This window comes from Puma concolor, chromosome E2 (genome assembly GCF_028749965.1).
Source record: "Puma concolor isolate L17-30 chromosome E2, mPumCon1.1.hap2, whole genome shotgun sequence".
In the NCBI taxonomy this organism is placed as follows: domain Eukaryota; kingdom Metazoa; phylum Chordata; class Mammalia; order Carnivora; family Felidae; genus Puma; species Puma concolor.
This window is the reverse complement of record NC_141681.1, coordinates 36,621,980-36,634,806: the sequence shown is the minus strand read 5'-3', so window position 1 is coordinate 36,634,806 and position 12,827 is coordinate 36,621,980. Positions and strand designations below refer to the sequence as shown.

The 12,827-nt window shown below is 36.2% G+C and overlaps 1 protein-coding gene across 6 annotated transcripts in view; it reads left to right on the top strand.

Annotated features, from left to right (window-relative positions):
• PHKB (phosphorylase kinase regulatory subunit beta) overlaps positions 1 to 12,827 on the top strand; it is a 265,138-nt gene that overhangs the window by 218,100 nt on the left and 34,211 nt on the right. For all 6 annotated transcript variants that reach the window (XM_025920805.2, XM_025920806.2, XM_086689519.1 and 3 more), the window contains 6 exons: positions 4,388 to 4,471; positions 4,986 to 5,090; positions 6,525 to 6,607; positions 6,811 to 6,901; positions 12,419 to 12,480; positions 12,567 to 12,729. In XM_025920805.2, coding sequence (XP_025776590.1) covers positions 4,388 to 4,471; positions 4,986 to 5,090; positions 6,525 to 6,607; positions 6,811 to 6,901; positions 12,419 to 12,480; positions 12,567 to 12,729 — 588 coding nt within the window. The remainder of the gene's footprint in view (positions 1 to 4,387; positions 4,472 to 4,985; positions 5,091 to 6,524; positions 6,608 to 6,810; positions 6,902 to 12,418; positions 12,481 to 12,566; positions 12,730 to 12,827) is intronic.

Genomic DNA, 12,827 nt, shown 5'->3' with positions numbered 1-12,827 from the left:
ACTCAACACATCTCCAGAGGCAAGGGAAACAAAAGCAAAAATGAACTACTGGAACCTCACCAAAATAAAAAGTCTCTGCATAGCGAAGGAAACAGTCAGCAAAACTAAAAGGCAACTGATGGAATGGGAAAAGATACTTGCAAACAACATATCAGATAAAGGGATAGTATCTAAAATCTATAAAGAACTTATCAAACTCAACACCCAAAAACATAATCCAGTGAAGAAATAGGCAAAAGACATGAATAGACACTTCTCCAAAGAAGACATCCAGATGGCCAATTGACACGTGAAAAAATGCTCCACATCACTCATCATCAGGGAAATACATATCAAAACCACAATGAGATACCACGTTATACCTGTCAGAATGGCTAACATTAACAACTCAGGCAACAACAGATGTTGATGAGGATGTGGAGGAAGAGGATGTCTTTTGCATTGCTGGTGGGAATGCAAGCTGGTGCAGCCACTCTGGAAAACAGTATGGAGGTTCCTCAAAAAATTAAAAATAGAACTACCCTATGACCCAACAATTGCACTACTAGGTATTTATCCAAGGGATACAGGTATGCTGTTTCGAAGGGGCACATGCACCCCAATGTTTATAGCAGCACTATCAACAATAGCCAAAGTATGGAAAGAGCCCAAATGTCCATCGATGGATGAATGGAAAAAGAATATGTGGTATATATGTATACAATGGAATATTACTTGGCAATCAGAAAGAATGAAATCTTGCCATTTGCAACTATGTGGACAGAACTAGAGAGTATTATGGTAAGTGAAATTAGAGGACAAATATCATATGACTTCACTCATATGAGGACTTTAAGAGACAGAACAAATGAACATAAGGGAAGGGAAACAAAAATAATATAAAAACAGGGAGGGGGACAAAACATAAGAGACTCTTAAATATGGAGAACAAACAGAGGGTTACTGGAAGGGTTGTGGGAGGGGGGATGGGCTAAATGTGTAACGGGCATTAAGGAATCTACTCCTGAAATCATTGTTGCACTATATGCTAATTTGGATGTAAATTAAAAAAAAATTAATTAGGGGCGCCTGGGTGGCACAGTCGGTTAAGCGTCCGACTTCAGCCAGGTCACGATCTTGCGGTACGTGAGTCCGAGCCCCGCGTCGGGCTCTGGGCTGATGGCTCAGAGCCTGGAGCCTGTTTCCGATTCTGTGTCTCCCTCTCTCTCTGCCCCTCCCCCGTTCATGCTCTGTCTCTCTCTGTCCCAAAAATAAATAAACGTTGAAAAAATAAAATAAAATAAGATAAAAAATTAAAAAATTTAATTAAAAAAAATTTAATTCCTGTGTAGTTAACATACAGTGTTATATTAGTTTCAAGCGCACACTGTAGTGACTTCACAGTACTATGTATTACTCAATAATAATTCCACCTTTTAAAAGTAAAAATGTTCCCGCAAATCTTAGTTAATACACATATTCTTATGCCAATGGCTAATCTTTCTGTTCTGAGGAGCTGCACCCTCCTTCAACCAACTTAAGAGTATGTGAGGACAGGGCTTTTACCGTGTGTGGTTAACGTTTCATGATGCGGTGATTGGTGTGGTTTTGCTTTATGGGGGATATGAATATAGTGCAGACCTAGGATGAAGTACTTCTGTACTTCTGGGTCATTTAGCCATTACTATATCCTATTTCAGTGGATTAAATGGTGTGAAATATGTACAATGTGGGGACAGTATAATATGCACAGGGGAATGCAGAAAGCATTCCAGGTCTGTCTACTTACCTGTCATAGACTTGCTGTACTGTGGTTCAGAAAGTTAAGGAAAACTCTTTTACTGTGATAGAGTAGTATTTAAAGGAAATCTAGATTGGTCCATTTTAACTTGTAAATGGTTGATTAGTCACTTGTCCAAAAGAAGAAATCTAAAATAGTTTAGAACATTTATTTCAGAAAATTTGAAAGTATTTGTGGGAAAGGAGTTTCCATCTAGCATAATGTGTGATAGTTTCAGTACAGCTATATATCCTAATGCTTATATAGTACTTTTCCTGGCAGTAAAACCAGTGCTATTCAAGAATCAGATTTCACAGCACATGTAGCTCTGGAGGACATGCTCCCTCATTCATCCATCAGGTGTTTGCTGAGCACCAGCTATATGCTGGGCAGAGTGCCAGCCAACCCAGGATATGCTGTTCTGTAGGGAGATAACAATGCAGAAAGAGAAAGAGACACAGACGTAACTCTGACACGGAAGTGTACACCATAGCAGAATCAAAGAGACATTAATTTTGTGTATAGTGAGGTAGATATTTGAAGTCAGTTCAAATCATAATCAGTAGATTATGTAGAAACAGTTCGTTTGATTTTCCACTTAGGAAAACAGGTTAGATTTCTACCCCTCATCAAACAGAAAAATAAATTCCAGACAGATTAAAGATTTAATGTATTTAAAACCTTGAATTGCAAATAACTTGTTCTACATGTGCTCAGCAAGACAAGCAAGTATTTCTAATAAATTTTAACTGATAAGTGAGCAGTATCTTGTAGTACGAGTATTACATGATGCTGAATGTCACATGATCACAACTGAGCCAATCAATGGTTCTTGAAATTTGCTTTGATATACAAGTGCTTGGGATTACAAGCATGTTTCTGGAATGAATTAGTCTTGCAAACCAAAGTTTTACTTATTTTTTAAAAAATGATTTAAGCATAAAATCACTAGGAAAAAAATTGAAGAGCAGTTTACAGCTGTTTGGAGTGAAAATCCATTCTTAGAATAATACAAGTGCTAAAAAAGCCATTAAGGAAATGATTGACAAATTTGACTAAATATAGCTGAAGATGAACCTGGCATATCAAAGGTGCTTTGTGAAATTTCCTAGTAGAAAAATGTTTAGATTAAAATACCACATGCTGAAATGATGTTTGACCTACTATGCAATCATTCTCACATTTCATCACAACATGGAAGATGAGTGAATTGGGTAAAATATTTATACAAAAGGTAATATTCTTAATATACCGAGACCTCTTACAAATCAAAAAAGAATGAAAAGTGCCCAATAGAAAAGGGAACAAATGGAAAACTTTATAGAACGTACAAGCAGCCATTAAATATATGGGAAAATGGTCAACCATAAATTATTTGAATTGAGTAGTTTAAGATGAAATATCATTTTGACCCAAGAAAAAGGCCCATGCACTGTTAATGCCAATGTAAATTGGTCCATTATTTCTACACGGTGACCAACCTGGCATTATATTGCAAAGAAAACATATATTCTCTTTGATCCAGCAAGTCTAGGAGATTATCCTACAGAAACAATAGTACACCATCCAGAGATGTTTATTGAATTGGTTTGAAATAACAAAAAGTTGGGAACTACCTTCATCAAGGGATAGGTGTTAAATAGGATTGGGTAAGGAGGCTTCTAATTGGATTAAATGCTCAGCTCTGGCACTGATTAACAACTGAATTATTCCAAGTCCCTCTGTTTTTACTTTGTAGAAATTCTAGAAGTTTCTTCTCCACTGTGGCACCTTTTTCTGTTTTCCAGTAGTGAGGGCTACAGATATTTTTTGGGGTCTTTATATTTCTTCCATTATTTCAATATTGAAATGTACAGTAAATGCATACACTCAGTTTACCATCTTGAAACTGGAACACCACAGTACTAAATTTTAACAACTAGGACACCAAAGAGATATATATAGTATATGAACCCATTTCTGTAAACATATATACATATTGATTTATGTGTGTAATATGGATATATATTTATCTGTGTATTTTTAAAAATCTGTAACCCTGCCTATACTTCACGTTTTTTAGGGCTCACACAATGAATTACACTTCCTTCAACATACATTAAAGTGCAAGAGTTATCACCTACAGGGTTGTGAGAGTAAACAGCACCATTCACTTGGAGCACGTGGCTTACATTTTTCATAAAATTCATATTATCAAAAAAATCAATAAAGACATTTCCATTTTTGTGGGAAATACTTGAAAGTCGGAATCTAGTAGGAGATGTGAGTCCCTGAATTTTAAAACTTTCATCAGATTTTTTATTACACAGGAAACATTTGCCTCTTTGTGTTCTTTTATGAATTGGACAGAACCCTGCAAGTTGTACGTTTATGATAGCACAAGAAAAATGTCAACTTTTAGAATGTTGCTTTGCAGATCTGCAAAGATATGCTCTCAAATCTCTCAGTGCCCCCAAATCTAAGTTGACATCATTGGCTGGCTTATTTTCCTACAAATGTATTGAATAAGGTTTCCCTGGCCATTTTTCCTCTGGAAAGATCCGAAGTTAGGGCATTAGGGGGACAAAGGGGGCAAAAAAGGAAAAGCATGGATTCTTCTTGCCTAATTTATAAATTTATGTCTTACAGGCTTATTTCCACCTGGGTATCAATGAAAAATTAGGACTCTGCGGAAGACCGGATAGACCCATTGGCTGCCTCGGTACATCAAAGGTGGTTATGAAATTTCCTTGTGGAGCAGTGTTCAGATTATAAAACCACAGAATTAAATGATGTTTAATCTGCTATGCATCCATTCTCACATTTCATTACATACTTAGGCTGCTTATCTGAATTATTATTTTCTACGAGTAAATCTTACTGTTTATTTTGTATGATATCACAGAAGGCTTCTAGGAATGAATAAGCATCTAACTGCTATATTATTTCTGAACATTGTAGGATACCTGATTATGACAGTTTTTATTCAAACAGGCTTTTTCCATCACAGTAGAGATGGATTACTCTATTAGTATCCTGATCTTACTGATCTAATCAAGAAACTTTAAAATTTCATTAACAGTTTTAATTTTTTATTATGGCTTATGCTACTGTACCTGTGTCTTTGGTTCTGTTATATATATACATATAACATATATATATATATATATATATATGTTATATGTATATATATATATATATGTGTGTGTGTGTATATATATATATTTTTTTTAATTATCTCTTACAGATTTATCGCATTCTAGGAAAGACTGTGGTTTGTTACCCTATCATCTTCGACTTAAGTGATTTCTACATGTCTCAAGATGTTTTACTGCTGATAGATGACATAAAGGTAGTTTCAGAGCCCCTTTTTATTGAATTGAATGACTTTGTTTCTACTGATTTTCTCATATGAAATTGAGTGCTCCTGGAGTCTGTGACACTGGGTTAACACAGTGTAAAATATGAAAGTAAAACAATGTCTGCGTGGCTTTGGAGAAAGAGTTAAATTGCTTGCAGCATTAGAGTAATAGATGGAGTGTGTTTTATATTAAGTTGTATGACTTTGCTTGATAGACCATTCTACAAATGGAATGAAAATATATAGTTTATAAAGCAGAAGGGGAGCCATGTTCATACGACAGCAGTAGTTTATCTCTTTTTGAACAAAAGTTGAGTTAGCAAGATAATTTTATTTATGAAGAATGTCAAGTAAAACCTCAACTGACTCATAACACACAGTCAGTTAAAAGTTTCCTCCACTCCCTTTTCCATTTGCAGAGTAGAGAAGCTTAGAGTCATGGTTCAGAGCATGAAGTCTAGACCCAGATTCCATTTGTTAAGATTGGTTGTACTGTTTATTTACCAGCTGTGTGATCTTGGGCAAGTTACTTGGGCAAGTTACTTGGGCAAGACACAGAGAAGTCTCTTTTCTCATCTGTATAACTGAATAATAATAAGGATATTCTGAGAATTAAATAAGTATGTAAAACACTCAGTATAGTGCCTGACATAGTGAAGTGTTATGTAAGTCTTTGATATGATGATGATGACAACGACAGTAGAAATTGAGTCAAAAAAAGAACTCTTTCCACATTTCTGATGGTCTGTATAGATTCTGTCTAGGTTCTTCTACCTGCTGTAATAAATGCACAGTAATGTGGAGTGAGGATTAATCTTTTAAGAGACAACCCCTGGGTTGATTTTTCCTCCCTGGGACCATTCTTTGTTTTTTTCTTTTTTAAGTATTTATTGTAATTCCAGTATAGTTAACATACAGTGTTATATTAGTTTCAGGTATACAATATAGTGATTCAGCAATTCCATACATCACCTGGTGCTCATCACAAGTGCACTCCTTAATCTCCATCACCCATTTCATCCTCCCACCGACCTCCCCTCTGGTAACCACCAGTTTGTTCTCTACAGTTAAGAGTAAATTTCTTGATTTGTCTCTCTCTTTTTTTTCTTCCTCTGGGACCATTCTTGAATTGTATTTTTTAGGCCACCAAAAAAGAAGCAGCCTTAAAATATGTGCAATCTGATTACTTCTAAGAATAAAGTTTAAAGTCAAAAAAGTTTCAAACTTAACTTGTATATATTCATACTTGTAACATGTATGTATCAGAACATTTCTACACCTATGTAGTCTATCCTACCCAGAGTTTGACTCTGAATTGTCTTGATATATGAGAGTTTTTTTGTCTCTTTGCCACAACTGGTTAAACATCCTGATCAGCTCAGATATGGTGCCATTACATTCTACCTCACTCTTATGTTTTGATAGAATGCACTACAGTTCATTAAGCAATACTGGAAAATGCATGGACGCCCACTTTTCCTTGTTCTCATCCGGGAAGACAATATACGGTAGGTTGATGAAAGAAATGAGGTATGCCCATCTTCCATCTTTAAGACTGTGAATCCTTTGGCAGCAGGGCTTCCTCCTATTTTTATATCTTTGTCTGCATGTGTCAGAGAGACTTGCATATGTAAAGGATACTTAGTATTAGATTTTTTTCTCATTCTGTTGTTAATAATGCACCTTTTGTTTGTCTGTTTATATTTTTTAGAGGTAGCCGATTCAACCCCATATTAGATATGTTGGCAGCCTTTAAAAAAGGAATGGTTGGAGGAGTCAAAGTTCATGTTGATCGTCTACAGGTAGTCTTCTGAATTTCAGTGTGTTTCTGTTTTCATGACAAGTAAGGCACAGATGCAGCTGTATTTCTTCATATATGTTCTGTTTAAGGCTTTTGCTTAAGCTTTTATTTTGTGCCTACCTTCCTATTCGTGTTGTAACCATCAGTTTATCTTATTCCTCCAATCTGATGCTTGAACAATTGGAGTGGTTTCCCAACCTGAATTTTAGACTTTAATAACTCATCTCCAACCTCTGTTTTGCAGTTGAGGAAGCTGGTGTCCAGAGTAGTGAAGTGACCTGCTATATAATCTTGTGCCTTTAGGCACAGGTACCAGTTGCCTAACTCCCTGGTCCAGTGTTCTTTTCCCTGCTCCACAGTAATATCCAACCTGGAGATAATCTCCGTTCATTTCAGGACCTCACAGCACCGTTTCTCAACTCCTAAATAACAAAGCCCCTTGTGGTTCCCTATTAGCCAGAACAGCCTCCCTGCCCAGTTATCTCCTACTAAACACTTTGTGTTTCAGCCAATACAGATGAATTACTGTGTTCTGACTTTGTGAGGTTCTGCCCCTCTGCTCATGCCATTTCCTCTGCCTGGAATAAACTTCCTTCTTTCAAGGTGTCTGCTCTTTAAAATCTTAACAAATGTTAGGAGCACCTGGGTGGCTCAGTTGGTTAAGTGTCCAACTCTTGATTTCAGGTCAGGTCATGATCTCACTGTTCACGCTTCAAGCCCCACATCGAGCTCTGTGTTGACAGCACACAGACCCTGCTTGGGATTCTCTCTCACCTCTCTCTCTGCCCCTCTTCCCTGCTCACACTCACACATGTGCTTTCTCTTTCTCACTCTCTCTCTCTCAAATAAACTTAAAAAATAATATAAAATGAAATAAAATAAATTAAAAAAAATAAAAGTAAAATCTTACCAAACTTTAGGGCCAGTTCTGCTAATCACCTATGCCAAAAGTAACAGTACTCTTCTTGAACATCCTTTTATGACCTTTGACATGAACTACTTGGATTGTAGTCCATCATGGACTTAAGTGCCTTACTTATTTCCTATGAAGAATTGTGATTATCTTGTAGAGTCTTTCATGTAGTAGGTTCTCAATATTGAGTAAGAAAAAAGGAAAATTTATAGAGGGACCTATATAGGTAATATTACAAATGGCATTTTTACATATTTATTCACCAGTGCTTGTGTTTTGCATATTTGATTGATTTTTATCTAGTTTTTTGAATATCTTTCCTCGTTATTTTCTGTCACTTTCTGTTGCTATTCTATTGTCTTTTTGTCATGGTTCCTGGAAAAATTTCTTTCATATTTATCATGCAGCTTCTCTGTTAAGTTTTGTATTTTGACTATCATGGTTTTAATTTTCCATTTTCATAATATCATGTTTTTATTTTCTAGATATTATAATTTATCTTCCTGAGATTATCAACTAGACAGTTTTTGAAATTTTATTCTCTGCCTTATATCTTTCAGGTTTCTTTTTTCTGTTTTGTGTGTATGTGTGTATGTGTGTGTGTGTGTGTGTATGCGCACATGTGTGCACTCAGTATTTTCATGTTGGAGGCATTTGTCAGATATGTGGTAATCTTTAGCTATCCATTCATTTTTAAGAGTGAAAGAATAAGAAGTTTATTGGGAGCTCTGTGTTTAGGAACAAAGATTCTTGTCATGATGAAGTCATTTATCAGGTAGTCTGGTGGCAAGGGCTCTTTTTGTTGGGGGAAACCCCAGCTGCCAGTATCTGGAGATTTTTTTCTCTTAGGCTCTTCAGTTTCCAAAATAATCATCTAACTTTTTGTCTGAATGGCATGCATTTTGCTTTCATGTGCTGAGAACAGGGTTAGGGAAGAAGCCAGGGGGTCCCACAGTACTGTGTAGTCTTTCACCTTAGTCTACTGTTGAATATTTGTGTCCACTGATCGCTGTTGTGCCTTATACCCTTGAGAACAGAGTCTTTAACCAAAGAATAGGCTTCTTTTCATTTTGTAGAATGGAAACTTTATACTTATTAAACAACAACCCTCATCCCCCCCACCCTAGCCTTCATCTTCTCTTTAATATAGTAAATGAAAATAGCATCTATATGCTTCTCTTGGATTTCATATCAAGTCCTTTCAAATTTCCTTAGTCTGTGATCCATGGGTTCTCTTGTCACTGGGCCTCAGCCTCCCTTCATAGCTTCATCAACCAGGATCTTTCCATCTAGCTCATTCCTTGCCCTGCTTTCCACTCCCCAAGTATACTGGGTACTTTCAAAATCCCTAAATGTAATTGGAATTTTTTCCTGCTCATGCTGTTATTCTATTCTAGAGTTTTTTTGTTTTTTTTTTCTTTTTTCTTTTCCTTATAAATACTTTAATTTTATAATTTAGGTCAATGTCACCTCTTTAGTGAAGTCTCCAAGGTTGAATTAATTTCTCATTCCAGTGTGTTCCTGTGGCATTTTGCTTGAACCTTTGCTATAGCTCTTAATTTAGGTGTAGCTAGTTTCCTGTGTCTGCTTCTCTCTGTGGATTGAAAACTCTTTCAGGCCAAGTTTGATTCATCTCTGAATTCCCAGAGTGATCTGCTCACTACTGTTCTCTCTGTAGGAAATGTGTAAATATTGGTTCACTGATTCAACAGATATTGATTGAGCTCCCTCTCTAGGCACTGGGGATAAAATAGTGGAAAAAAAAAAAAAGAAAAAGAAAAAAGCCAGGTAGGGATGCAGGATGACAGGATGGAGTACAGTCTTCGGTAGAATGTTCAGCTAGAAAGGATCTTCATAGGATAGAATTAGGTATTGCAGAGCAGGATACCTTTTTGAATATTATATTTCATTTGACATATATATAATAATATTAGGTTATTTAATTACCATCAGAACTAAAGTATTAGTGCCTAGTAAAGCTTTTTTATAAAACTAATTTAGGAGCCTCTGTTAACAAACTGATTTTTTTTTTTTTATCTAAAGCTCTAGAGGGGTGACTGGGTGGCTCAGTTGGTTAGGCAACTGACTTCGGCTCAGGTCATAATCTCACGGATCATGAGTTCAAGCCCCACTTCGGGCTCTGTGCTGACAGCTCAGAGCCTGGAGCCTACTTCAGATTCTGTGTCTCCCCCTCTCTCTACCCCTCTCCTGCTCACATTCTGTGTCTCTCCATCCCTCAATAATAAATAAATGTTAAAAAAAAAAGTAAAGCTCTAGAGACTATTAATGGAATTTAACATTTGCCTATTAACATTTACCTTATGGGCTTAATCAGTACATAGGGTGGATAGACTAAAAATAGAAAATATTAAAATGATTTTTCTTATGTTTTCAGAATTAACTATTAGCTTTGAGCATCAAATAATTCTTGATTCTTCTCTTTTTTTCATACTTTACACTTTTAGAATCCATTATCAAATCTGGTTTTCTCTACCCTCAGATTATATCCAGAATCTAACCACTTTCCATCACCTCTAACACTAACATCATGGCCCAAGTTACCATCATACCTCACCTATATTTTTACAGCAGTTTCCTAAATTCCTACTGGCCATAAGACAGTTAGCATCTTCATACTCTGCATGGTCATAAGACAGTTAGATTATGTCACATACCCTAAGCCTCCAATGACTTTCTCTCACTTAAAATGAAAACCAAAGTCCTTCCAGTGGTCTTTGTGCTGTCCATGATCTGGACCTTTTTTTCTGACCTCATCTCCTAATGATCTTCCCTGTCTACTGTACTTTATCCACACTCTCCTCTTTACTGCTCCTAAAGCACATCAAGCATGCTTCTACCTCAGGACCTTTGCACTTGCTATTCCCTCAGCCCAACACATCCTTCCTTAAGATCGATATTGTTGACTACCATCTTTCCTTCAGTCTCCGTTTACATGTCACCCTACTAGAGAAGCCTTTTCTGATCACCTGTATAAAATGACAAACCTTCTTCCTCCTCCTACTCCCCCACCCCACTTCCCATCCTCTACTTTTCTTATTTCTACTTTGCCCTTAACATCATCAGATAGAACATATTTAGTTTTTTGTTTATATTGTCTACTTCCTACACATACCTAAGGTCAATTTCAAGAAAGCAAGGATTTTGTATATTTTATTCTTGCTATATTCTTAATACTTAGTTGAGTGCCTGGAACATGGTAGGTGTTCAATAAATATTTGTCTAACAAACCAGAGAGTAAGATGTGGAGATGTAAGCCTGAATATTAGGAAATAATCACTCAACAGACTTCTGTTATGCTCAACATTGCTATCTGCCCAGGTACAGACTGTTCTCAGACCCTGAGTATTGCTGGGCCACATGAAAATGTGCAGATCGGTTGCATGTTTGGCCTTCTTCACTCAAACTCTGCAAGGAGACTTTAGTATGATTGCTGGTAATATGTCCATCCTGACATTTGTAGTGGGTATTTGTTGATTGATGATCTACTTTTGTTTATGAGTTTCCAGTAGAGGAGAAGGCAGCACAACTCTGGGTGGTTAGCCAACAAGTGAAACATTTCCTGTGTCATGTTGCTTCATATTTGAAAAAAACAGTGTGAAAACAAAAAAAGTGTTATATATAAGACAGTTTTGATTAAAGAATAACCTTATTTTTAAAATAATAATCTTATGGCTTTTTTTAATGCAGTACATTTCTCAATTTTATCTGACAGTTCATCAGATAATTAAAAACGACACATATTGCTAAAAACACCACTGTGGGTTATCATTCATTTATGTTCTTTACCCATGAACCATGGACCAACAAAAACTGTGTTTGAGTTTGGCCTTATTTAGTTTGCTAACCTATAATCAGGAACTAATGAAAAATAAAATCTGAATATGGGTTGCCAGAATGTAGAGAAGCACTGGCTTCTATAATCAACACCTTCATGTTCCTGAAAATGGAGATTGGCAGTATCCCATCATTGGATGTCCCTGAAATATTATGGTAACAGAATTCATAGTGCAGTTTCACATCATTTTTCCCAAAACAATTATAGCATTTCTAGTTGTTTTTTTTTATTTCACACTATTTTTAAACACTTTAATAGGTACTGAATTTTAATTCTAGCTTAAAAGTAAATGCCCACACTTCTAAGAATAGAGAAAAAATACAATTCCTTTCATGTTGACTTTCCTATTTATTATGACCCATGAACTTGTAGCTTGATTTGTATGTTCTTTTCTGTTTTAAGTTTATTTATTTATTTTGAGGGGGTGGGGAGGGCAGGAGAGAGAATCCCAAGCAGGCTGTGCATAGCCTGATGCAGGGCTCAAACTCACAAACCATGAGATCATGACCTAAGCCAAAATTGGACACTTAACTGACTGAGCCACCCAGGTGCCCCTATGTGATCTCTTTTTAAGAGGGTTTTGTTGTATATGAAAACTTATCTGATTTTAGAGTGCTCATTTAAGAAATTACTTAAAAGAGTTGTGTGTAGTTTTTTAAGTAAACTTTTTTGAAGTATTACATACTACAGATCATAAGTGTATGGCTTCATGAATTTAAGAGTTGTGATTTTTCTCAACTACATTTCAGACACTAATATCTGGAGCTGTAGTAGAACAACTTGACTTCCTACGAATCAGTGACACAGAAGAGTAAGTCCTTTTGGGCTTTTATTAGAAAAGCAGGAAATTAGAATTAGAAATACAGGAAACCTGAAACTTTTTCTTTTAATTTCTAGGCTTCCAGAATTTAAGAGTTTTGAGGAACTAGAACTTCCCAAACATTCAAAAGTCAAACGACAAAGCAGTACCCCCAGTACTCCTGAACTAGAACAGCAACCAGATGTCGCCATTACCGAATGGAAGAACAAGCCCACCCATGAAATTCTTCAAAAACTGAATGTGAGGAAGATGTATTTCCCACATGGCTCTGAGTGAGGTTGGCAGGCAGGAATTCTCAGGGGCAAGCCATCTTTCTTTTGTCCTCTCAGAGAAGGTAG